General features: G+C 48.7%; 1 protein-coding gene across 2 annotated transcripts in view; it reads right to left on the reverse strand.

Annotated features, from left to right (window-relative positions):
- Window positions 1–5,985: 5,985 nt before the first annotated feature.
- gabra3 (gamma-aminobutyric acid type A receptor subunit alpha3) overlaps window positions 5,986–26,283 on the reverse strand; it is a 65,011-nt gene continuing 44,713 nt past the window's right edge. For both annotated transcript variants that reach the window (XM_042340582.1, XM_042340581.1), the window contains 2 exons: window positions 9,240–9,451; window positions 5,986–6,291 (listed from right to left, as the gene is read on the reverse strand). In XM_042340582.1, coding sequence (XP_042196516.1) covers window positions 5,986–6,291; window positions 9,240–9,451 — 518 coding nt within the window. The remainder of the gene's footprint in view (window positions 6,292–9,239; window positions 9,452–26,283) is intronic.

The raw sequence follows: 26,283 nt of genomic DNA on the forward strand, positions 1-26,283 counted from the left end.
ATATTTGTGGGCGAACGCGGCAGCCAATTGCGCACAGCAATGTCCCACAAACAGTCGAGGATTGAAAATGACCAATTTATTATTGTTTTGTTTTGGAGGGATTATTATTAGGCTCTGTGTGGAGTAAGGAAACTTGCCCGAGGTTTGGCCCTGACCTGCCGGGGATTGAACTCAGGTCTCTCACTTGCAAAGCGAGTGCTCTAACCACTGAGCTACAGGACTCCACATTGCCTGTGTGCAGTGACTGTTTGTACTGTGCATGTGCAGATGTATTGCCTGTGATATGTACAGTGACTGTGTGTGCAGTGCCTGTGTGTAAAGTGACTGTGTGTGTAGAGTGACTGTGTGTACAATAGTCTGTGTACAGTTCCTGTGTGTGCAGTGACTGTGTGAGTATAGTGCTTGTGTGTGCAAAATGCCTATGTGTGCAGTGCATGTGAAGTGACTGTGTGTATTGTGATTGTGTGTGCAGTGCCTATTTGCATAGCACCTTTGTGTGTGCATTGCCTGTGTGTGCAGTTACTTTGTGTGTACAGTGTCTGTGTGTTTACAGTGCCTGTTTGTGCAATGCATGTGGGTGCTGTGACTGTGTGTGTGCAATGCCTATTTATACAGTGCCTGTGTGTATAGTGCCTGTATGTATACAGTGCCTGTGTGTGCAGTGACTGTATTCACAGTATCTGTGTACAGCGCCTGTGTGTTTGCAGTGCCTGTATATACAGTAACTCTGTGTGCAGTGCCTGTTTGGGCAATGCCTGATTGCGCAGTGCCTGTTTGTACAGTGCACGCGTGTGTACAGTGCCTGTGTGTGCACAGTGCCTGGGTGTGCAGTGATTGTTTGTACAGTGCATGTGTGTGTACAATGCATGTGAGTGCGTAATGCCTGTGTGTACAGTGCCTGTGTGTGTGTGTCTGCAGTAAACATATGTGCAGTGATTGTGTGTACAATGACTTTGTTTGTACAGTGCCTGTGTATGTACAGTACCTGTGGGTGTACAGTGCCTGTATGTACAGTGCATGTGTGTGTGCAAGGACTGTGTGAGTAGTCACTGTATGTAGTGCCTATTTGTACTGTGCCTTTGTGTGTGCAGTGCCTGTGTGTGCAGTTCCTGTATTTACAGTGCCGGATTGTGCAGTGTATAGTGTATGTGTATAGTGCCTGTGTGTGTACAGTGCCTGTGTGTTTACAGTCACTGCGTATGTGCAGTCACTGCATGTGTACAGTGGCTTTGTATGTACAGTGTGTGTGTTCAGTGACCTTGTGTATAGTGACTGTATGCAATGATTGTGTGTACAGTGCCTGTGTGTGTACAGTGCCTGTGTGTGTGTGTGCAGTTCCTGTGTGTGTACAGTCCCTCCGTGTGTACAGAAAGGCTCAGTATGGATAGTTCTGTTTGTACATAACAGCTTGCATTCATACAGCATCCTTCATGTAGGGCAGCAACATAAAGTGCTACAACACCTGCTGGGCTGGAGCTGGTTACCTGCTGGGCTGGATAGGGAGGGAAGGTGACAGAAGGGACAGTCAAAAAAGAAAAGTCTTCAGGTGTGATTTGAGGATGGCCAAAGAGGAGGCAAGATAGAAGAATTGATGCTGGGAGTTCCAGAAATTTGGTGGAGCGGAGGAAGACAAGGGGTGTGCACAGTTCTGAGCCAGCTGAGCGAAGATGGATTGTATTGGAGTGGGAGCAGATTCGAGAGGTAGGGATGTGCCCAGGAGTAAAGTGATTTGAATGTGAGGATCTTCAAATGGGAGACAATGGAGCCTGGCAAGAATTGGGTTTTGGGGTTGCAGAGCCAGGAATATGGGTAAATGAGGCTCAGTGTGGACGGCCCTGAACATAAGAACATAAGAATTAGGAGCAGGAGTAGGCCATTCAGCCCCTCTAGCCTGCCCCGCCATTCAATAAGATCACGGCTGATCTATTCTAACCCCACTTGCCCGCCTTATCCTCATATCCCTTAATCCCTTTATCCACAAGAAATCTATCAAACTCAGTCTTGACTATGTTCAAGGACTGAGCATCTACAGCCCTTTGAGGTAGAGAATTCCATAAACTCACTGTCCTCTGAGTGAAGAAGTTTTTCCTCAACTCAGTGCGAAAGGGCTTACCCCTAATTTTAAGACTGTGACCCCTGGTTATAGTTTCTCCAACCAGGGAAAACGTCTCCCACTATCTATTCTGTTGTGCCCCTTAATAATCTTATAGGTTTCTATACGATCACCTCTCATTCTTCTATATTCTGGAGAATATAGGCCTAAATTGCTCAACCTATCCTCATAACTCATCCCCCTCAGCCCTGGTACCAACCTAGTGAACCCAGGTTGTACCCCCTCCAAGGCAAGTACATCCTTTCTTAAATAAGGAGACCCAAACTGCACACAATACTCTCGGTGCGGTCTCACCAGGGTCCTGTACAGCTGCAGTAAGACTTCCCTACTCTTATATTCTAATCCTTTTGTAACAAATGCCAACATACCGTTAGCTTCCTAATCACTTGCTGTAGCTGCAAACTAACTTTTTGTGACTGGTGTACAAGGACACCCAAGTCCCTCTGAACGCTAACACTATCTCGTCTCTCCCCTTCTAAAAAATAATCTGCTCTACTGTTTTGCCACCTCACACTTCCCTATATTATACTTCATCTGACATGACACCTTACCCATCAGTGGTTGGGCCTTAGCCTTTCTGGCCCACGCTCTGAAATTCATGATAGTCAGTCAGGACTGGGGAAGTTCCAACAGACTGGAATCAACAGATGTTTTTCCCATATTCAAAAAAGGTGACAAAAGTAAACCTGGCAACCATTAGCTTGACTTCAATAATAGGAAACCAGATTGAGTTAATCATCAGAAACAAAGTGGAGGTTCACCTATATAAAAATAATCTAATAATTGACAGCCAACACTGGTTACAAATTTATATAACACCTTTCACGTTGGGAGGATGTCCGAAAGTGCTGAGCCGTCTAAGGTTTTCCCCTGAGCTGGGGTGGAGATGTGGTGGGTGGGGGGAGGGGGGGGGGAAATGACCAAACACGCTAAAGAGTAAAGTCTTAAGGTGAACCTTGAAGGAGGTGAGGGAAGGCAGGAGTCAAAGAAAATCCAGAATGAAGCTCCAGGCTGAAAGCCTGACCACTAATGGTGGGCTGCGTGGGGCATGGGAACATGAAACAAGCCAGTACCCACTGGGAGGGACCGGATTTGTAGGGTTTGAAATGGTGCAGAGATGGAACAAGACTATGGAGGGAATTAATGGTTAAGATGAGGATCTTCTACTAGAAAACAAAATTCTACTGAAGGAAAATAAGCCAGTGGATCTGGGTGAAGATGAAAGCGATAGGCTTGTGGAGCCTAGTACAGGAGAGAACACAAGATGCAGAGCTTTAGGTAGCTTGTGGAAGGAAGAGTTGGCAAGTCCAATGAGCAGAGAGTTGCCACAGTCTAGCCTGGATGTGATGAAAGCATGGATAATGGGCACAGCATCCCGAGGGAAGAGGGAGTGGCAGAGGTGGACATGATAAGGGTGGAAATGTTGCGGAGTGGAGGAAAGCTGAATGGGTCAGGGCATGAATGTAGCGTCTAAAGGACAGTTGAGAGTCAAACAGACACACGGAGGTTGTGCACTGGTCAGTGAGATGGAGAGTGACACACAGTGAGGTGGAGAGTGAGGCTCAGAGAGGGGGAGAGTGATACTCAGTGAGGTAGAGAGTGAGGCTCAGTGAGGTGGAGAGTGATACTCAGTGAGGTGAAGTGTGCATCCAGTTAGATTGATGCTATCAGAGCCTGTGGTGAGAAGGTCCTGACGGGAACCAAGCAGGAGGTTCTCGGTCTTGCAGTTGTCAACATTCAACTGCAGAAAGTTAACTCACATTCAGGAAGGGCTCATAAAGATTGTCTAACCAATCTCATCGACTTTTTTGAGGAGGTGACGGCCCAAACTGATTGCATCAAATTAACTGCATCAAATTGACCATTTGATGTAGTATATCTAGACTTCCAAAAGGTGTTTGACAAAGTATCACATGAAAGACACCTTCATGGGCTGTGGACACTGGGTATTGAGGGCAAGACACAGATGTCGATTCACAATTGGGTGAAGGGAAGGAAGCAGGGGGTGTGTTTTTTTAGGCAATGAGGTCACAATATAGCAGCGAGGAAACACAAGTCATAGAATCATAGAATTATACAGCGCAGAAGGAGGCCATTCGGCCCATCGTGTCTATGTCGGCTCTTTGAAAAGAGCTTCCAAATCAATTCCACTCCCCGGCTCTCTCACCACAGCCCTACAAACTTGTCCTCCCCAAATATTTATCTACTTCTCTCTTAAAAGTTGTTATTGAATCAGCTTCCACCAGTCTTTCAGGCAATGCATTCCAGATCCTAACAACTTGCTGCGTGGAAAAATTTCTCCTCACTATTTTAAATTAGTGTCCTCGGGTTACCGACCCACTGTGGAAATAGTTTCTCCTTGTTTAACACATTGAATCCCCTCATAACTTTGAAAACATCTATTAAGTGTCCTCTTAACCTTCTCTGCTCCAATGAGAATAATCTGAGCTTTTCTAGCCTCTCCTGATTACTGAAGTCCCTCATTCCTTGATACCCTTCCTAAGGTGTGTTGCCTGGAACTGAACACAATACTCTAGCTGAGGCCTAACCAATGTTTTATAAAGATTCATCACAACTTACTGACTGTTTCTATGCCCCTATTTATAAACCCCTGTATCCTGTATGCTTTTTTAACAGCTGTATCTATCTGTCCTGCTACCTTCAAATATTTACATGTATGACCCCCTCAGGTCTCTTTGTTCCTACACCCCCTTTAAGATTCTACCATCTAGCTTATACTGACACTCCTCATTGGTCCTTCCAAAATGCATCAGTTCGCATTTCTCCACATTAAACTTCATCTGCCACATGTCTGCCCATTTTACCATGGACAGGATAGAACTTGCCTATAGGGAAGTTGAAAGCCCTCCATGGATGGGATACAACTTACCAATAGGGAAGCTGAAACAGATCTAGGGGGTGTCATTTGTCTCATCGCTCACTAGGTTAAACAGTGTGAGGCAGCAATAAACAAGGCTGGATTGTGTTGCTTTCAGTTGAATTCAGATCCCCAGGCATCACCCACAGACAAATAATGTCTGTTCAGGCTGCACCTTCAAGACTACAGACAACTCTTGTCACTGTGACGTAAAGAGCTTCCCAGGCAGTGCAGAGTAGAGCAACAAGGATGATAGTTAGTGTTAGAGGAATGAGGTGTGAGCACTGCTTAGACAAATTAGGCATGATAAAGGTGGCAAAGTTGTGGACTGGAGGAAAGCTGAATGGGTCAGGGCACAAATAAAGGGTTTAAAGGACAGTTGAGATTCAAACAGACATGGAGATTGTGCACTGGCTCAATGAGGTGGAGAGTGATGCTCAGTGAGGTGGAAAGTGATAGAAAGTAGGGCTCTTCTGTCCTGGGAGAAGACAACTCAGAGGGGACCTCATTATGGGTGTATAATATTTTAAATGGAATTGAAACGGTAAACCTAGATCAATACATTAGGATGCATCAAAACAGGAGAATAAGAGGACTGAGGAGATGTTAGAGTTGTAGAGGGAATTTCAGGAAGATTTTCTTTACACAAAAGACAATCAGTGTCTGGAATAGTTACCAGGAAGTTGACACTGTGATGCAGGAAGATTGGACGGAGACTGTGGGGGTGATGAGATGAAGCTTGAAGGACCTTCTTCTTCTAAACTGACCTTTGATGTTGTGTTTGTCAGGTTGTGAGGCGGTTACCGAGGGACAGAAGGTGAGTGATCTGCAGTGAGCAGCCTGACTCAGACACACTGCAGAGAGTAGCATGCAAACAGTTTAAGAATACAACCGCAGTAAAAGTTACACGATGGATTGACACATTCCTTGCAATACTTCACAGATCCCTTAAAAAAACACTACACATATCTGGACATGTCCCTGGGGAAAGAGTCTATTTTTGTGGGATCATGCCTTTTATAATCGGTTCCCTATTCACATATGTTGCCCAATAAACCAAATTGAAAATGGCAAAAAGGACAGGGAATAGGACTCGGGACATTTTATCCACTTTACTGACGCTGTTGTAGGTTTTCTTGCAGTCCAGCAACCTGTCATCCAGGCGGGGGAAGGGCTGGCTGGTGGCACTGTTAGCGATGGTGGCCAATGCCGGGGGCTTGCTGATATTCAGGGTGTAGGTGGTTCCCACAATGTTATACGTGTTGTTTGTCTTCTTGGTGAGAATCACCGGCTCTCTTTTCTACACAAAATAATTGATTTAGAGATCAAGCAGGTAATGTTAGTGACACGCGATCATATAATCTGACACATAATCTGACATGTAGTGATAGTCAGAGACCAACTATTGACTATTTTCCTTGGGATTAGGGTGGTGCCAGGCAGTGTGAGGCAGTGACAGGCAGTAGTTGGAGATAAGCGGGGTCTCCTTGAGGCTGAACTGGCTCCAAGGTGACATGTTTGACTAGAACAACAACAAGATTGCATTTATGTGCCTTTCACGGCAGGAGGACGTCCCAAGGCGCTGGACAATTGGGTCAGGACCCAAGCAGGGGGGAAATGGGCAAGGTGAGGGGAGGGAAGAGAGGGAGCGAGGAAGGGAGGGAAGGGAGGGAACGAGGAGGGGGTAGAGAGTTGAGAGGGGAGCTGAAGGCACGGTCAAAGAGAAAGGTCTTGAGACCGGCCTTGAAGGAGGAAAGGGAGGAAGCGGCGAAGGCACTGGGGGATGGAGTTCCTGAGCCTCGGGGCTGAGAGGCTGAAGGCCCGGCCACCGATAGTAGGGCGGTTAGGGCGGGGGATGTGGAGCAGACCGGAGCCAGAGGAACGGAGGGTACGGGCAGGCAAGTAGGGGGATAGTAGGTCAGAGAGGTAGGAGGGTGCAAGGCCGTGAATGGCCTTGTAGGTGAGGATGAGGATCTTGAATTCGATCTTCTAGGGGATGGGAAGCCAGTGGAGGCGAGTGAGGGTGGGAGTGATGTGGGCGCGGTGTCTGGTGCGGGACAGCACACGAGCTGCAGAGTTCTGAATGACCTGCAGTGTGGAGGGAGGGCCGGGAAGGCCGATGAGGAAAGAGTTCCCATAGTCCAGCCTTGAGGTGATAAAGGCGTGGACCAGTATTTCAGCCGCGTGAGGGGTGAGGTAGTGCCGTAGTCTGGCTATGTTTCGGAGGTGATGGAAGGTGGTGCCAGTTGTGGCGCGGATATGAGGAAGAAAGGACAGCTCAGGGTCGAACAGAACCCCGAGGTTCCTGACCGGCTTTGAGAGGTGGAGAGTGCGGCCTTGGATGCTGATGCTGTCAGCGCCTGAGGTGCGGAGGCGCTGATTTGAGCCAATCAGGAGGGCCTCAGTTTTGCGCACATTGAGCTGAAGAAAGTTGTCTCTCGTCTAGGACTCGATGTCAGACAGACAGCTGTCAGGACATCAGTGGTCGTGGAGTTGAGGGTAGAAGAGGAAAGGTAGAGTTGGGTACGTCAGAATCAAACTAATCCTCTGTAACAGTCTCTAGTCTGGTTTCTTAGCCAGATGGGTCTGCAGTATTCCAGGGTACTGCTGATGACAGCACAGCCAGTCTGGATATCGGCAGGACCTAGAAGGGCAGACCAATTACTGGGGACAGGGGATCATCCCACTCAGCTCCTGTTAACCCTGCAAGCTAAAGACCCAATGAGTAGGTGGTCGTTGCTGGATAAGCTATGCGAAAGCTTGCCAAGCAATATCAATGCGGCTTTAGCTGGTTAAACTCCAGCAGTTATCACAACGCACATTCTGGGGTTCCCCCAAGCCTTGGCTCTTGCGAACTTGCGCATAATATATTCTGGAATTAAGTGGGTGCCTCCACGGAGAGAGAGAATGCGGATCCCATTCCAACAATCTACCTCTCGAATTTCCATGAGCAGTTGGGATGCATGGAAATCTCAATTAGCTTTGGATACTCTTAAGCATGGAGAAGGGTTTTCACATGTGACAGATACCCAGCTGACCAAAACAAAAACAGTGACTGGTAGTGCCGGGCAGTGTGAGGCAGTGTCAGGCAGTACCCTATGGAGTTACTTTATTAAACATTGGTTAGGCCTCAGCTATAACACTGTGTTCAGTTTTGCGCACCACACTTTAGGAAGGATAACAAACCATTGGAGAGGATGCAAAGGAGATTTACCAGGATGGTACCTGGAATGAGGGACTTAATAGAAGCTTTTAAAATCATGAGGGGATTCAAAAGGGTGAACAAGGAGAAACTATTTCCACTGGTGGGTGGGTCAGTAAACTAATGCAACAGATTTAAAATAGGTGTTAAAAGAAATAGAGGGAAGATGAGGAGAATGTTTTTCACACAAGTTGTTTGGATCTAGAATGCATTGCCTGAAACGGTGGTGGAAGCTGATGCGATAATAATAATATAATAATAATAATCCTTGCATTTGATATAGCGCTTTTCACGTCGGGAGGACGTCCCAAAGCGCTGCACAGAACACACTGTAAAGTGAATTGACTGTATATTTGTGGGCGAACGCGGCAGCCAATTGCGCACAGCAATGTCCCACAAACAGTCGTAGATTGAAAATGACCATTATTGTTTGGGGATTTGGAGGGATTATTATTATTATTAGGCTCTGTGTGGAGTAAGGAAACTTGCCCAAGGTTTCGCCCTGACCTGCCTGGAATTGAACTCAGGTCTCTCACTTGCAAAGCGAGTGCTCTAACCACTGAGCTACAGGACTCCACTTTTAAGAGAGAAGTAGGTAATTATTTGGGGAGGACACATTTGCAGGGCTATGGGGAGAGCCTGGTGGTGTGGGATTGATTGGATAGCTATTTCCAAAGAGCCGGCACAGACATGATAGGCCGAATGGCCTCCTTCTGTGCTCACACTCTCAGTGCTACACTCTCAGAGAATGCCAAACTCTTACGGGATTTCTGCGCTGCCCTTCCCTCTTCCTACCATGCTGGGTGGTCACCCACTCACTCTCCTTCTGAACTCTCTGTGGCTGTGGGGTGACCACCTCCTGAAATGTTTGATCCATTTGTTCGATTCTATGATGATTCTTTGATACTAAGTCCAGGGCTCAGAATTTGCAAATAACTGATCACTGTTATTGACGGATGATGATTGATCAGAACTGTGATCAATACCTTATCTCGGGGGGGGGGGGGGGGGGGGCTGGGAGTCATGTGATGGCTGTGACCTCTCACCTTCTTGTCCTGAGCCTCCATGGCCTTTTTGCCATCCCAAGCCCAGCTCCTCTTGGTGAAGTAATTCACTGTCGCAAACTCGATGAGAGCTGAAAAGACAAAGGCGTAGCAGACCGCGATGAACCAGTCCATGGCGGTGGCGTAAGCAACCTTGGGAAGCGAGTTCCTGGCACTGATGCTCAGCGTCGTCATGGTGAGCACCGTGGTGACCCCTGGGAAAAGCCAACAGCCATCACTCATCAACGGCAGAAACACACACCTGCCTTCCAGTGCCACCCCAACAACACACTCTCTCCCACCGTCACCCCAACAACACACTCTCCCGCGGTCATCCCACCAACAAAATTACATTTGTATAGCGCCTTTCATATTCTCGACAACACACTCACACCCACTGTCACCCAACAAAACATTCTATCCCAATATCACCCCAACAACACACTATCTCCCAATGTCAACACAACAACATTCACTCCTACTGTCACCCCAATACTCTCTCCCACTGTCACTACAACACTTAGCTACTGCGACCCCAACAACAAATCACTTCCAAAGTCACCCCAACAAACTCTCTCCTACTGTCACACCAACATACTCTCTCCCACTGTCAACCCAACATAATCTCCCACTGCCACCACAACACTCTCTCTTCCACTGTCACCCCAGTAACACACTCTCTGGCACTGTCACCCCAACAACACACTCTCTGCCACAGTCACCCTAACAACACACCTTTCCACTGTCACACCAAAACACTCTCTCACACTATCACGCCAACAACACTACCACTGTCACCCTAACAATACTCTCTCCTACTGTCATAACAACATCCTCTATCCCACTGTCAGCCCAATAACACTCTATCCTCCAATGTCACTCCAACAACACACACTCCTTCTGTCACCCCAACACAATCTCCCACTGTCACTCCAACAACACATCACTCCCAATGTCACCCCAACACATTTTCTCCAAATGTTATCCCAACATACTCTCCCACTGCTACTGTCACCCCAACAACACACAATTCCACTGTCACCCCAACAACACACTCTCTGCCACTGTCACCCTAACAATACACTCTTCCACTGTTACACCAACACACCCTCTCCCACTGTCATCTCAACAATACTCTCTTCCCACTGTCATCCATCAATGCTCTCTCTCCCAATGTCACCCTAACAATACGCTCTTCTACTGATATATCAACTACACCCTTTCTTGAACTGTCACCCCAACAACAAACTCTCTCTCACTGTCACCCCAACAAAGCACATTACCAATGTCACCCCAACAACACACTATCTCACAATGTCAACAAAATAACACTCACTCCTACTGTCACCCCAACACAATTGCCCACTATCACTCCAACACACTCAACTACTGTCACCTGAACAACACATCACTCGCAATGTCACCCCAACAAAGTCTCCCACTGTCACCCCAACAAACTCTCCCACTGTTACCCCAACAACAAATTCTCTACCAACGTCACCCCAGCAACATGATCCCACTGCCACCCCAACAAATAATTCTCTACCACTGCCACCTGAACAACACTCCCACTGTCACCCAAACAGTACATTCTCTACCATGTCACCCCAATAACACTCTCACCCACTGCCAACCCAACACAAACTCTCTCCCATTGTCACCCAAACAAACTCTCCCACTGTCATCCCAACAGCACTCTCCCACTGCCACCCCAACATATCTTTCCCACGGCCATCCCAGCAACACATTCTCTACCACTGTCACCTGAACAAGACACTCCCCCAATGCCATCCCAACCAACTCTACCAATGTCAGCCGAACAACACTCTCCCTTAATGTCACCCTAATACACTCTACCACTGCCACCCCAACAATACTCTCTCCCACAGAAACCCCAACACTCTCCCACTGTCACCCCAACAACACACTCCCCAAATATCACACCAACACTCTTGCGCATTGTCACCACAACAACTCTCCCACTGTTACCACAACTCTCTCCCACTGCTACCCCAACAACAAACTCTCTCCCACTGTCATTCCTATTCACTCTCCCACTGTCACCCCAACAACACTTTACCACTGTCATCCCAACACACCTTCCTACTGTCACTCCAATAAAACACTCTCCCACTGTCACCCCACCAACACTCTCTCCCATTGCCACCCAAACAACAAATGCTCTCCCACTGTCATGCCAACAACACTCTCTCTCCAAATATACCCCAACACTATCTACCACTGTCGCACAAAAAACACTCTCCCCTAATGTCACCCCAACACACTCTCCAAATGTCTTCCCAGCAGCACTTTCTTCCACTGTCACCCCAACAACAGTCTCTCTCTCACTATCACACCAATATACTCTCCCACTATCACCCCAACACATCTACTCTTGTCAACCCAACTAAACCCCATTATCACCTCAACAAATTTCACTACAATAGTCTCCCACTTCCACCCAACAACAAACTATCTCCTACTGTCACCACAATGACACTGTAACCCCAACACACTCTCCCACTGTCACACCAACACAGTGTTAACCCAACAACACACCCCCCCAATGTCACCACAACACACTATCACATTGTCACCCCAACAAAATGTCCCACTGCCACCCCAACAAAACTCTCTCCCGCTATCAAGCTAACAAGACTCTCCCATGACCAACCCAACAAAAAACTGTCTCCCACAGTTATCCCAATAATACACTCTTGTTCTGTTACCCCAACAAAAATCTCCCACTGTCACTCCCAACAACACTCCCTCCCACTGTCACCCCAACAATATTCTCACACTGCCACCCCAACATATTCTTTACCACTGTCTTCCCAACAACATTCTCCCCCATTGTCATCCAAACAAACTCTACTATGTTGAACTGAACAATATACTCCATCAATTTCACCACAACAACAATCTCCAACTGTCACCACAACACAGATTCCCTTGGTCACCCCAACACAATCTCCCATTGTCACTCCCAAAATACTCTTTCACACGATCGCCCCTATTCACTCTCCCACTGTCACACCTACAACATTCTCTCCCACTGCATCCCAACAACAAACACTCTCCCACTGTCACTTCAACGACACTCTCTCCCATTGTCATCCCTATTCACTCTCACTATCACCCAAACAACACTCTCACCCACTGCCAACCCAACAACAAATTCTCTTCCACTGCCACCACCACCACCACAACAACATTGTAAAGCGCCGTTCAAGTCTGGAGGATATCCCAAGGTGCTGGACAGACAGAGTTATGGACCCGAGCTGGGGGTCGGGATGGCGGAGGGTGGAGGCAGGGATGGAAGCAGGGAGATCATTAGCACAGTCAAAGAGAGGGTCTTGAAATGGGTCTTGAAGGAGGCAAGGGAGAAGGCAAGGTGGAGGGACTGTGAGATGGAGTTCCTGAGGGTGGGGGCAGAGTGGCGGAAGGCCCGCCTGCCAATAGTGGGACGAGCAAGGTGGGGGACATAAAGCAGGGTGGAGCCCACTGAGCGGAGTGAGCAAACAGGATGGTTGAGGGTTAGGTGGTCAGAGAAGTAGGGGTGAGCAAGACCGCAGAGGACTTTGAAGGTGAGGACCAGAAGCTTGAACTGTATCCTCTGTGTGATGGGGAGCCAGTAGAGTTGGGCAAGGATGGGGGTGATAGGGTCGCAGAGCCTAGTGCAGGAGAGGACATGGGCTGCAGAGTTCTGAATGATCTGTGGAGGGAGGAGTTGGAGAGGCCGATAAGCAATGAGTTTGCATAGTCGAGCCTTGATTTAATGATGAGGGTTTCGACGGCCTGCGGTGGTGGAACAATGTTGGAGCTGGGCGATGTTGCGGAGATGGGGGAAGGCGGAGCGGGTTATGGTGTGGTAGAAAGGATAGTTGAAGGTCAAACAAGACCCCAAGGTTCCGGATTGGCTTAGCAATGTGGAGTGTGCAACCATGGATGGTGATGCTGTCAGTGCCTGAGGTGAGGAGGCGCTGACAGGAGCCAATCAGGAGAGCCTCAGTCTTGTTGACGTTCAACTGAAGAAAGTTCGCTCTCATCCAGGACTTGATGTCTGACAGACATTCTGTCAGGACAGCAGTGGGTCCTGGAGTCAAGGGTGGAGGCAGAGATAGAGTTGGGTATCATCCGCATACATGTGGACGTTGACCCCATATCTGCAGATGTCACCAAAAGGGAGCAAATATTGAATATTGAAGTGGAGAGGACCAAGGACAGAGCCCTGAGGAACGCCGCACAATATGGTCCAGGGGTTAGAGGAGAAGCTGTTTTAGGAGATGAAGTGCAGGCGGTGTGAGAGGTACGACCTGAACCAATCAAGGTGGATGAGGATAGAATGATCGACAGTTTTGAAGGCAGCAGACAAGTCAAAGAGGACGAGGAGGCAGAGGGAGTCCTGGTCGCAGATGGACAGAATGTTATTTGTCACTTTGGCCAGGGCTGTTTCTGTGTTGTGGGCGGCACAAAAACCCGATTAGAGGGGTTTGAGAAGTGAGTGGCAGGAGAGGAAAAGAGCGCAGCTGAGAAGCAACAACTCGTTCCAGGACCTTGGAGAGGAAGGGGAGGTTGAAGATGGGGTGGTAATTAGGGAGTAGAGAAGGGTCCAGGGATGGTTTTTGAGGATGGGGTGATGACAGCGAGTTTAATGGCATGGGAACAGTACCAGAGGACAGGAAGAGGTATACGATATCAGCAAGTAGAGTGACAACAGTTTGCCACTGTTACCCCAACACACACTCCCACTGTGCCAACAACAAACTCTCCCAGTGTCACCCGAAAACATACACCACCAATGTCACACAAACACACTCTCCCACTGTCACCACAACACACTATCCCACTGTAACACCAGCAACACTCTTAGAGAGCAGTCTGGCAAGGCAGAGTTTTGAATGACCTGGATTTTATGGATGGTAGTGGAGGGGAGACCGGCGAGGAAGGCATTTGAATAGTCCAGCTGAGAGGTGATAAAGGCATGGACCAGGGTTTCAGCAGCTTTTGGAGTGAGGTATTGGTGGAGACGGGCGATGTGTCGGAGGTGGAAGAAAGCGGTGCTGGTGAGGGACTGGATGTGGGGGAGGAAGGATAATTGGGGGTCGAACCTGATGCCTAGGTTGCGTATGGGTTCGGAGAGTTGTAGGGGGAAGTTGAGTAGGTGGAGGATGTGATTTTAGATGTTGATGTGAGCCAAAACATTTAGTTGAAGGAAATTTGAGCTCATCCAGCTCCTGATGTCTGACAGGCAGCTGATAGAACATTAGGGGATTTGGGGTCGCAAAATGAAGTGGAAAAATAGAGTTGGGGGCTGTCCGCATACATGTGGAAGTGTACCCCATGCCTGCGGATGACATCCCCAAGAGGGAGCATGTAGATCAGAAAGAGGAGGGGGCCAAGGATGGATCCTTGGGGTACCCACAGGTAACCGGGTGAGAGCGGGAGGAAAAGCCATTTGTGCAGATGTACTCCTGGCGGTTCGTGAGGTAGGACTTGAACCAGGCGAGTGCGGTCCCACTGAGGTGGATGATGGAGGAAAGGCGGTGGAGGAAGATGGCGTGATTAACTGTGTCGGAAGCGGCGGAGAGGTCCAGGAGGACAAGGAGGCAGAGGGAGCCCTAGTCCCAGATAGAGAGGATGTTATTTGAGACTTTCAGAAGCGCAGTCTCTGTACTGTGGGTGGAAACCGGATTGGAGGGGTTCGAAGAGGGAGTGGGAAGAGAGGCATGCGCAAAGTTGATTGGCAACAATGCGTTCTAGGACTCTCTCCCACTGTCACCCCAACAACACACTGAAACCCATTGTCCCACCAACAACACTGAGTCTCCCACTGTCATCCCAACAAACCTTTCTCCCACTGTCAAACTAACAAGGATCTCCCACAGCCACCCCGACCACAAGCTCTCTCCCAATGTCACACAAACAACACAATCTCGCACGGTTACCCCAACAACACTCACCCACTGCCATCCCAACAAAACATTCTCTACCACTGTCTCCCCAACAAAACTCTGCCCAAATGTCAGCCCAACAGACTTTCCCACTGTCTCCCCAAAAACACTCCCACAATGTCATCCAAACACACACTACCACTGTCACCCAACAAGACTCTTCCTCAATTTCACCACAACAACTCTCCCACTGTCACAATACAATTTCCCTCTGTTACCCCAACACACTCTCCCACTGTCACGCCAACAAACTATCCCACTGCCACCACCACAACAAACTCTCTCCCACTGTCACCCCAACAATATTCTTTCCCACTGCCACCTCAATAACACTCTCCCCCAATATCAACGCAGCAATGTCTACAACTGTAACTTCAACAACACTCTCCTGCTGCCATGCTAACAACAAATTCTCTCCCACTGTTACCCCAATAACAATCTCTCTCATTGCCACAGCAACAACAAATTATCCACTGTCACCACAACGACAATTTGCACTGCCACTCCAACATATTCTTCCACTATCACACTAACAAACAATTCCAGTGACAACCCAACGACACACTGCCCTAATGTCACCCCAGCACACTCTCACACTGTAATCCCCAAAACACTCTTTCCCACTGTCACTTCAACAACACTGTCTCCCACTGTCACCTCAACACATTCTGCCAATATCACCCTAACAAACTCTACCACTGACACCCAACAATACTCTCCACCCAATTCACCCCAACAACATTCTCCCACTCTCACCCCAAAAACAGTCTTTCCCACTGCCATCCAACAACACCCTCCCCCAATGACATCCAACACTGTCTACCACTGCCCCCCAACAATACGTTCTCTACCACTGTCCCACCAACACTCTCCTCTAATATTACCCAACGCATTTACCGCTGCTACCCCAACCAAACTCTCTCCAATATCACCCCAACACACTCTCCCACTGTCACCCCAGCAACATTCTCCCACTGCTGCCCCAACAATACATTCTTTACCACTGTCACACCAACACTCTCCCCCAATATCGCCCCAACACATTTACCGCTGCCACCCCAACAAACCTCTCCCCCAATGTCACCCCACTGTCACCCCAACACATTCTGCCAATGTCACCGCAACACACTCTCCCACTGTACCTCTAACACACAATCCCAGTGATAACCCAACAACACAACACAATGTCACTCCAGCACACTCTCCCACTGCCATCCCAACAACACATTCTCTACCACTGTCACTCCAATACTCTCCCCCAATATTGTCCCAACGCATTTATCGCTTTCACCCCAACAAAACTCTCTCCCACTGTCACCCGAACAACACTCTCACCCACTGTCAACCCCAAAAAAGACTCTCACAATGCCACCCCAACAGCAAACTCTCGCTCACTGGCACTCCCACTGTGACCCCAACACAAACTCATACTGTCACTCCAACAACACTCTCCCACTGCCACCCCTATTCACTGTTCCACTGTAACCCCAACAAGACTCTCTCCCACTGCCACCACAACAATACTCTCTCCCACTGCCTCGCCAACGACAAATTCTTTCCCAATGTCTCCACAACATTTTTCTCTCCTACTGTCACCCCAGCACACTTTCCCACTATCCCTGCAACAAAACTCTCTCCCAATTACACCCCTAATCGCTCTCCCACTCTCACCCAACAACATTCTCTCCCACTGCCACCCCAACAACAAACCATCTCCCACTATCTCCCCAACACAATCACCCTCTTTCACCCGAAGAACACTCTCTCTCACTGTCATAGAATCATACAGCACCATTCGGCCCATTGTATCTGCAACAGGTCCGAAAAGAGCAATCCAACTCAATCCCACTGGCCTGCTTTCTCTCCATGGCCCACAAGATTGTCCTCCCCAAATATCAATCTATTTCTCTTTTAAAAATTATTATTGAATTGGCTTCCACCTCCCTTTCAGGTAATGTATTCCAGACCTGAACAACTTGCTGGGTGAAAAAAAAATTCCTAACCTCCCCTCAGTTTCTTTTTACAACTATCTTAAATCGGTGTCCTCGGGTTACTGACCCACATGTCAGTGGAAACAGTTTTTCCCGGTTCAACCTATCAATTCCTCTCATGATCTTGAAAACCTCTATTAAATCCCCTCTTAAACTTCTCTGCTCGAGGGAGAATAATTCTAGTTTCGCTAAACTCTCCTCATAACTAAGGTCCTTCATTCCTGGTACCATCCTGGGAAACCTCCTTTGCACCCTCTCCAATGCCCTAACGTCTTTCCTATAGTGCGGTGCCCAGAACTGAACGCAGTCTCCAACTGAGCCCTAACAGCATTTTATAAATATTCAACATAACCTCCTGACTGTTGAATTCTGTGTCCCTATTTATAAAGCCCAGTATCCCGTATGCTTTTCTAACAGCTTTATATACCCGTCCTGCCACCTTCAGAGATTTGCTTATGTGGACCCCCAGGTCTCTCTGTTTATTTGCCCCCTTTAAGATTGTACCATCAGCTTATACTGTCTCTCCTCATTCTTCCTACCAAAATGCAACACTTCGCATTTCTCCACATTAAACCTCATCTGCCATGTTTCTGCCCATTTTACCATCTGTCTAAGTCCTCTTGGAGTCTGGTGCTATCCTCCTCAATATAAACTACTTTTCTTAGCTTAGTATCATCTGCAAATTTCGATATTGTGCTCCATATATCCAGGTCCAGATCATTAATATAGATTAGAAAGAACAGTGGTCCCAATACCGACCTCTGAGGTACGCCACAAAAAGCAACCGTTTACTACCATTCTCTGCCTTCTGTCTCCTAGCCAGTTCTGGATCCATGTTGCCACGATCCGTGTAATACCGTGGGCTTCTATTTTGTTTATAAATCTCTTATGTGGCACTTTGTCAAATGCCTTTTGAAAATTTAGATAAACTATGTCTACTGCACTACCTTCATCCACCCTCTCAGTCACTTCATCAAAAANTTCTATTAGGTTTGTCAGACACGATCTGCCTTTACCAAATCCGGTTTGACTGTCCTTTATTAAACCATATTTTTCTAAGTGAGAATTTACATTGTTCCGAATTATAGTCTCCAGAAGTTTCCCTCCTACTGATGTTAGGCTGATTGGCTGTAGTTCTCAGGTTTATCCTTCTGCCCCTTTTTGTACAGGGAGTCACATTTGCAACCCTCCAGCCCTCTGGCACCACTCCAGTGTCCTAAGAGGATTGAAAGATTGTGGCCAGAGCCTCCCCTATTTCCACCCTCAGTAACCCAGGATGCATCCCGTCCGGATCGGGTGACTTATCTACGTTGAGCATCGACAGCCTTTTGAGTACCTCCTCTCTGTTGATTTTTATCATATCCAATTTCTGTTCACACGCCTGTGATATTGTGGCATTGGTTACATTGTCTTCTGTTGTGAAGACAGTTGCAAAGTACTTATTTAGTACATCAGCCATGTCCTCTGCCTCAACAAGATTTACACTAGGGTCCCTAATTGGACCCACCCTACCTTTGACTATCCCTTTACTCTTGATATGCTATAAAATACCTTAGGGGTCCCTTTTATGTTTTCTGCTAATCTTTTTTCATACAATCTCTTCGCCCCTCTTATTTGCCTTTTCACTTCTCCTTTGTACTTCCTATATTCTATTTGATTATCCTATGTGTTTTGGACCTGACATTTGTCATAAGCTTCCTTTTTCTGTTTTATTTTAGTCCCAATTTCCTTAGTCATCCAGGGAGGTTTGGCTGTCCTACGTTTACCCTTTGTGGGAATGTATTTGCTCTGTCCCCGAACTTTCTCCTCCTTGAAGGCTTCCCATTGTTCATTTGCTGTCTTACCTGACAATCTTTCTTTCCAATCTATGTTGGCCAGGTCCCTTTTTAGCTCACTAAAATTATCCCGCTTGCAGTTGAGGGTCTTTACCTTTGATTGATTGTTGTCTTTTTCCATAAGTGTTCTAAACCTAATGTCATTGTGATCACTGTTATCCAGATGCTCTCCTACTGAAACCTGCTCCACTTGCCGCACTTCATTTCCCAGAACTAAATCCAGCACTGCTTCCTTCCTTGTTGAGCTGGAAACATGCTGATCCAGAATGTTCTCCTGCACACATTTCAGGAATTCCTCTTCCTTGCCCTTTACACTATGTGTCTCCAGTCAGTGTGAGGATAATTGAAATCCTTTATTATCACTACTCTATTGGTTTCGCATCTCTCCGAAATCTGCTGCAGATTTGCTCATCTATCTCCTTCCCACTATTTGGAGGTCTATGGTAAATACCTGACAAGAGTAACAGCTCCGTTTCTGCTCCGTAACTCTAACCAAATAGATTCAGTTTTTGGACCCTCCTTTTCCAGGACCGTGACCTTGTCCCTAATTGAGTATTGCTACTCCTCCTCCTGTTTTCCCTTCCCTATCCCTCCTGAATAGGTTGTAGCCAGGAATATTCAACTCCCATTGCTGTCCTTGCTTGAGCCAAGTCTCCGTAATTGCTAATACATCAGAGTCCCATGTGGCAACTTGAGCTGCATCCACCAAGCTTATTGGTCACATTCCGTGCATGTACACGCATGCACTCCAAGACTGGCTTAATCCGCTCTACATTTCTCCCCTATCTCTTTCCACTTTTTGCTGGACTATTCCTTGTTTCATTTCCATTTGTCTCTCCTCGTCCACAATGTAACTTGTTTCCCCTCCCTGATGCTACATTCTGATCCCCATCCCTCTTCGAAATCAGTTTAAACGCTTCCCCATAGCATTTGCTATTCTTGTTGCAATGACATTGGTCCCAGCCCTGCTCAGGTGTAACCCATCCCTCGTGTACAGGTTCCATCTGCTCCAGAAGTGGTTCCTGTGGTTTAGAAACCTGAAGCCCTCCTTCCTGCTCCATTTCTCCAGCCATTCATGAAGCCGTGCCTTCTGCCACTATGCCCCGAGGCTCTGAAATTCCCCTCTTCACTCCCTTCGCCTCGCCCCCTCGTTTCCTTTTTTCGGCTTAAGACCTTCCTTTTCGACTGCACCTTTAGTCACCTTCCTCCCCCTCCCCTGGCTCCTCCCCCTCCCCTGGCTCCTCCCCCTCCCCTGGCTCCTCCCCCTCCCCTGGCTCCTCCCCCTCCCCTGGCTCCTCCTCCTCCCCTGGCTCCTCCTCCTTCCCTGGCTCCTCCCCCTCCCCTGGCTCGGCCCAGGGATCCGTTACTGTGTAGCGCTCTGAGATACCGTCTGGTGTGGAAGGCACTATATAAATCTAAGTTGTTGTTGTTTGATCCTCCTGGTTTGGTATTCACTTGCATAAAGCATTGGGAGTAATCCCGAGATCACTACCATTGAGGTCCTGCTCTTTAGCTTCTTCCCAAGCTTCTGATATTCTCCCTGTAGGGTCTCAGCCCTTGTATCAGCTACATCATGGATCCTGAAATGGTCCACAACTTCCGGATTTTCCCCTTCCCCCTGTAGTATATTTTACACCGGCGCTGTGATGTACTGCACCCTGGCCACAGGGAGGCAGCATACCGTGCGCGAGTCCCGTCTTTTATGGCAGAAACACCTGTATCCCTTTAACTGTTGTATCCCCGATAACAACAGCATTGGCATTTTTCCCCTTGTCCCCCTGAACATCCATTACCTTTAGACTCTTCTCGCTAGAGGCGTCCGTCCTCAATGGTATCCGAGAACTGGTTTGTGACTGCCACACTCTTAGGGGATTTCTGTACTACCTGTTTTTTTTTGCTACAGATCGGATGGTCACCCACTCACCCTTCTTCTGAGGCCTCTGTCTAGCTGGGGTGAGCACCTCCTGAATTCTCTGTGACTGTGGGTGACCACATCCTTAAAAGTTCAATCCATAAATTCTTCAGCCTCCCGTATCCTATGTAGTGACTGTAGCCTTTCCTCAAGCTCAGCGACCCTGAGCTCAAGCTCAAGCAGCTGGAGGCACTTCCTAGACATGTGTTTGTCCAGAACACATCCTGGAGTTCCCACATGTCACACAGTGTGCATGGAATGGGTCTCAGCTGTCCTGGCAGGTTTTCAGACATGTTTTGCAATATATCTCAACAGTTTGGGGGTAAATAGGTAAAAACAAGTAATTTCACACTGTTTATTGCCTTGCTCACTTTCTTTATATACTAAACGCCTACTCAACACCTATCGCCACAGGAATGTGACCTTTTGTATGGACTCTTGTGGGTTTTGTTTCTCCTTTACAATTTCTCATCTGCACCAAATTCCCACTCTCACCCATTTCCCAAACAGAATTCTCACTCTGTTCCACCTCACTCCATTCCTTCCTCACGCTCTGGGACTCTCTGCTCGAGAGAAACTCTGAAACTCGCCCACTACCACCCCAACAAGACATTCTCTACCACTGTCACTCTAACAACACTCTCCCACAATATCACCCCAATATACTCTACCACTGCCATCCCAACACTCTCTCCCACTGTCACTGCAACTCACTCTCCCACTGTCACCCGAACAACAATCTCATCCACAGTCACCCAAGCAAAACACTCTCCCACTGACACTCCAACAACACTCTTTCCCACAGTTACACCATAAACACACTCTCGTACAGTTACCCCAACAGCACTCTCCCACTAACATGCCAACAACACATTATCTACCACTGTCACCCCAACAAAACTCTCCCCCAATGGCACCTCAACTCACTCTCCCACTGTCACTCCAACAACACTCTCTACCATGGTCACCCCAACAACACCCTCCCACTGCTACCCCAACACATTCTTCACCACTGTCACTCCAACAACACTCTCTCACTGCCATTCCAACAACACTCTCCCACTGTCACTACAACTCACTCTCCCACTGTAACCCGAACAACAATCTCACCTACAGTCACCCAACCAAAACTCTCTCCCACTGTCACTCCAACAACACTGTCTCCCATTGCCATGACAACAACAAACTCCCTCCCACTGTCACCACAGCAACACTGTGCCACTTTCACCCCAACAAACTCTCTCCCACTTTCACTGCAACAAAGTCTCTCCCACTGCCACCCCAACAACAAACCCCCTCCCACTGTCACCACAGCAACACTTTGACACTTTCACCCCAACAAAACCTCTTTCACTGTCACCCTAACATGACTCTCCCACAGCCACCCCAACAACAAACACTTTCCCAAAGTCAGCCCCAAAAACACAATCTCGCACTTTTACCCCAACAACACTCTCCCATTACCACAACAACAACACATTCTCTACCACTGTCCCCCAATGGCAACTCAACATACATTCCCACTGTCACCCCAACACAATCTCACACTGTCACCCGAAAATACTCTCTCTCACTGTCCCCCCAGAAAATCTCACACTGTCAAAACTAGACCACAGTCACCCCAACAACACTGGCCCACTGCCACGCCAACAAGTCATTCTCTACCACTGTCACTCGAACAACACTCTCCCACTGACACCGCAACACATTCTTTATCACTGCCATCCCAACAACACACAAAATCTCCCACTGTCACCCGAGCAACAACCTCACCTACAGTCACCCAAACAAAACTCTCTCCCACTGCCACCCCAACAACTAACTTTCTCCCACTATCACCCCAACACAATCTCACTCTGTCACCCGAAAAACACTCTCTCTCACTGTCCTCCCAGAAAATCTCACACTGTCAAACCTAACCCACAGTCACCCCAACAACACTGGCCCACTGCCACGCCAACAAGACATTCTCTACCACTGTCACTCCAACAACACTCTCTCACTGTGACCCCAACTACACTCTCTCTGCCACTGTCATCCTAACAACAAACTTTTCCACTGTCACACCAACAACACACATTTTCCCACTCTCACCCTAACAAGACTCTCCCACAGCCACCCAAACACTCTCCTGAAGTCATCCCACAAACACACTCTCGCACTCTACCCCAACAACACTCTCCCCTTGCTATGCCAACACATTCAGTACCATTGTCACACCACAACATTCACCCCCAATGTCACTCCATTCATACCTCAACACACTCTCCCACTGTCAATCCAACAACAATTGGTCCCACTGCCACCCCAACATCAAACTCTCTCCCCAACACAATCTCCTTCTGTCACCCGAAAAATACTCTCCCTGCAGAAAATCTCACACTGTCAAAACTAGACCACTGTCCCTCCAACAACACTGGCCACTGCCACCCCAACAAGACATTCTCTACCACTGTCACTACAACTCACTTTCCCACTGTCATCCGAACAACAAACTCATATGAGCAGTCACCCAAATAAAACTCTCCCACTGCCACCCCAACAACAAATTCTCTCCCACTGTCCCACCAACACTCTCTCCCACTGCCAACTCTATTCACTCTCCCACTGACACCCCAAAAAGACTCTCTCCGTCTGCCACCCCAACAACATACTCTCTCCCACTGTCACCCCAACAAAACTCTCCCACTGCTACGCCAACAACACATTGTCTACCACTATCATCCCAACAACACTTACCCACAATGTCACCACAACACATCTACCGCTGTCACCCCAACAAAACTCACCCCGAATGGCACCTCAACACACTCTCCCACCGTCACTCCAACAACACTCTCTACCACTGTCACCCCAACAACACTCTCCCATGGCCACCCCAACACATTCTTTGCCACTGTCACCCAACAACACTCTACCACTGTCACCCCAACACACTCCCTCAATTTCATCACAACAACAATCTCCAACTGTCACCAACACACTTTCCCACTATCGCCCCAATAAACTCTCCCACTGTTACTCCAACAACACTCTCATCCACTGTCACACCAACACACTCCCCCCACTGTCAACCCAACAAAACTCTCCCACTGTAACCCCAACACACACTCCCACTGCAAAACAGTCTCCCATTGTCACCCCAACAACACTCCCTCCGACTGCTAAACCAACAACAAACAATCAATGTCACTCCAACACACTTTCCCACTGTCACACCAACATGCTCTCCCACTCTCACTGCAACAACATTCACTCCCACTGTCACCCTTATTCACCTTCCCACTGTCACCCCAACAACATTCTCTCCCACTGCCAGTGTCTCCCTCCCGTCCTTCCCCTGCAGACTGCTCATTGCTAACCACAATGAGCGCCCTCCCCACTCTGCGCCACCTCTAGCCCCCACAGCCTCCTGCAGGCTGACAATGTCCCACTAATTCACCGCCTCTCGTCCCAGTGTGCGCATCTTGGCTGCCGCCCCCGACCCGAGCCGGCCCTCCCTCAAAATGCCCCCCTCCCTGCAACTCTCCTGTCCTGCTCTCTCTCTGCCCTCCCCGCCTCCTATCTCTGTTTGACATCTCCCCACTGCCTCCCTCTACTCCAGCCGGGAATCTTCCATCGGGCTCATTGTGACACTCGGCGCTGGCTGTCCAGCAGCAGCCACACCGACTGCCCCATTCCCCACTACCCCCGCAAGCCCCCCTGACCCCAGGGGCTAATCTCTCCTCCCTCACCCGCATCCCCACCCTCCCTGCCAACCAATCCACTACCCCCTCCAATCTCACACATCCTCTGCCAACTGTCCACTCTGCATTGGCCTTCAAAACATCCCCTCCATCTGCAATAAAACGCTGGCTGTCAATGTTCTCATCATTGAAGAGCACCTTGATATTATGGCCCTCGCGGAAACCTGGATCACCCCAGGTGACACCTTCCCCCTCACTGAGGCCACACCACCTGACTACACCTACCACCGTGCCCCACGCCCCAACCACCATGGCGGTGGTGTGGCCCTCATCTGCAGGGCATTACTTGCCCTATCCCCCTACTCCACTGGTTCATTCCCCTCTTTCGAACACCTTATCCTATGCATACCTCCCATCTCTCACTAAAAATTCTCCTAATTTACCCAAACCTCCCCCACCTTCATTTCTGACATCTCCACCCTTCTAGCCTCCCTCTGCTTATGCTCCAACCTCTTCGTCTTCCTAGGTAACTTCAACCTCCACTTCACCCCCTCTTGCTCCACCTCCTCAGACTTCTCCTCTCTCCTATCCTCTCTCAATCTCTCCCTCCACATCCACTCTGCTACCCATGTTCATGGCCACCCGCTTGAGCTGGTGATCACACGGGATCTCAGCATTTCTCATGTCACCATTACCAACAAGGCCATCTCTGACCACCATTCATCTCCCTCAACTCCTATATCCCTCTCCCCATGGCCTCCAAACCATCTCCTACCACCCATGGAAGATCTCCCTGCAATCCCTCTCCATTGCCCTGGAGTCCTCTGAACTCCTCCCACTCTGGCCCACCTCCCGCACCAACTCATCCTCTGCGTTTACTATCCTCCACAGCACCCTCTCCACCACACTCGACGCCCTTGCACCCCCTCACCTCCCGAACTGCCTCCTATTCCCGATCCTGACCCTGGTTTACCAGCCACCTCCACTCACTCAAGGGCCAGGTGCGGCTGCCTCAACTCCGGCCTAACGGTCCACTGGCTCATCTGGTGGTCCACATCAAAATCTACCACTCCGCTCTCGCCTCGGCCAAATCGTCCTTCTATTCCTGGAGGCGAAGGGCAACCCCAGGCTCCTGTTCTCCACCACCAACCGGCTCCTCAGCCCTCCCCGACACGCCTCACAGATTCTTTCCTCCGACTCCCACTGCGAGGAAATGCTGGACTTCCATCGAGTCCAAAATCGAGAGAATTCGCTCAGCTGCCACTGCACTCCCAACTTCCACTCCCTCTCTACACCCCCCACCCCCACCACTCTGAACACTACCCATCCCTCCTTCCACACCTTTGAACTCGTCACGCCCTCCTCTATCATCACCACCATATTCTCCATGAAGCTCACCACCTGCTCCCTGGACCCCAACCCCACTCCTTAAATCCCAGCTCCACCTCCTTGCCCCACTACTCGTCAACATCATCAACCTCTCCCTGTCATCTGGCACTGTTCTTACTCAAAACAGCCACTAGCACCCCCACCTTGAAGAAACCTTTCCTTGATCAACACAGCTATTCAGCTACCAGCCCATCTCCAACTTCTCTGTTCTGTCCAAGGTCCTTGAGAGAGAGCCGTTGCCTCCCAGTTTCGATGTCTCCTCTCCTCCCACTTCCTCCAT

This window comes from Callorhinchus milii, unplaced genomic scaffold (assembly GCF_018977255.1).
Source record: "Callorhinchus milii isolate IMCB2004 unplaced genomic scaffold, IMCB_Cmil_1.0 Scaffold15, whole genome shotgun sequence".
Classification (NCBI taxonomy): domain Eukaryota; kingdom Metazoa; phylum Chordata; class Chondrichthyes; order Chimaeriformes; family Callorhinchidae; genus Callorhinchus; species Callorhinchus milii.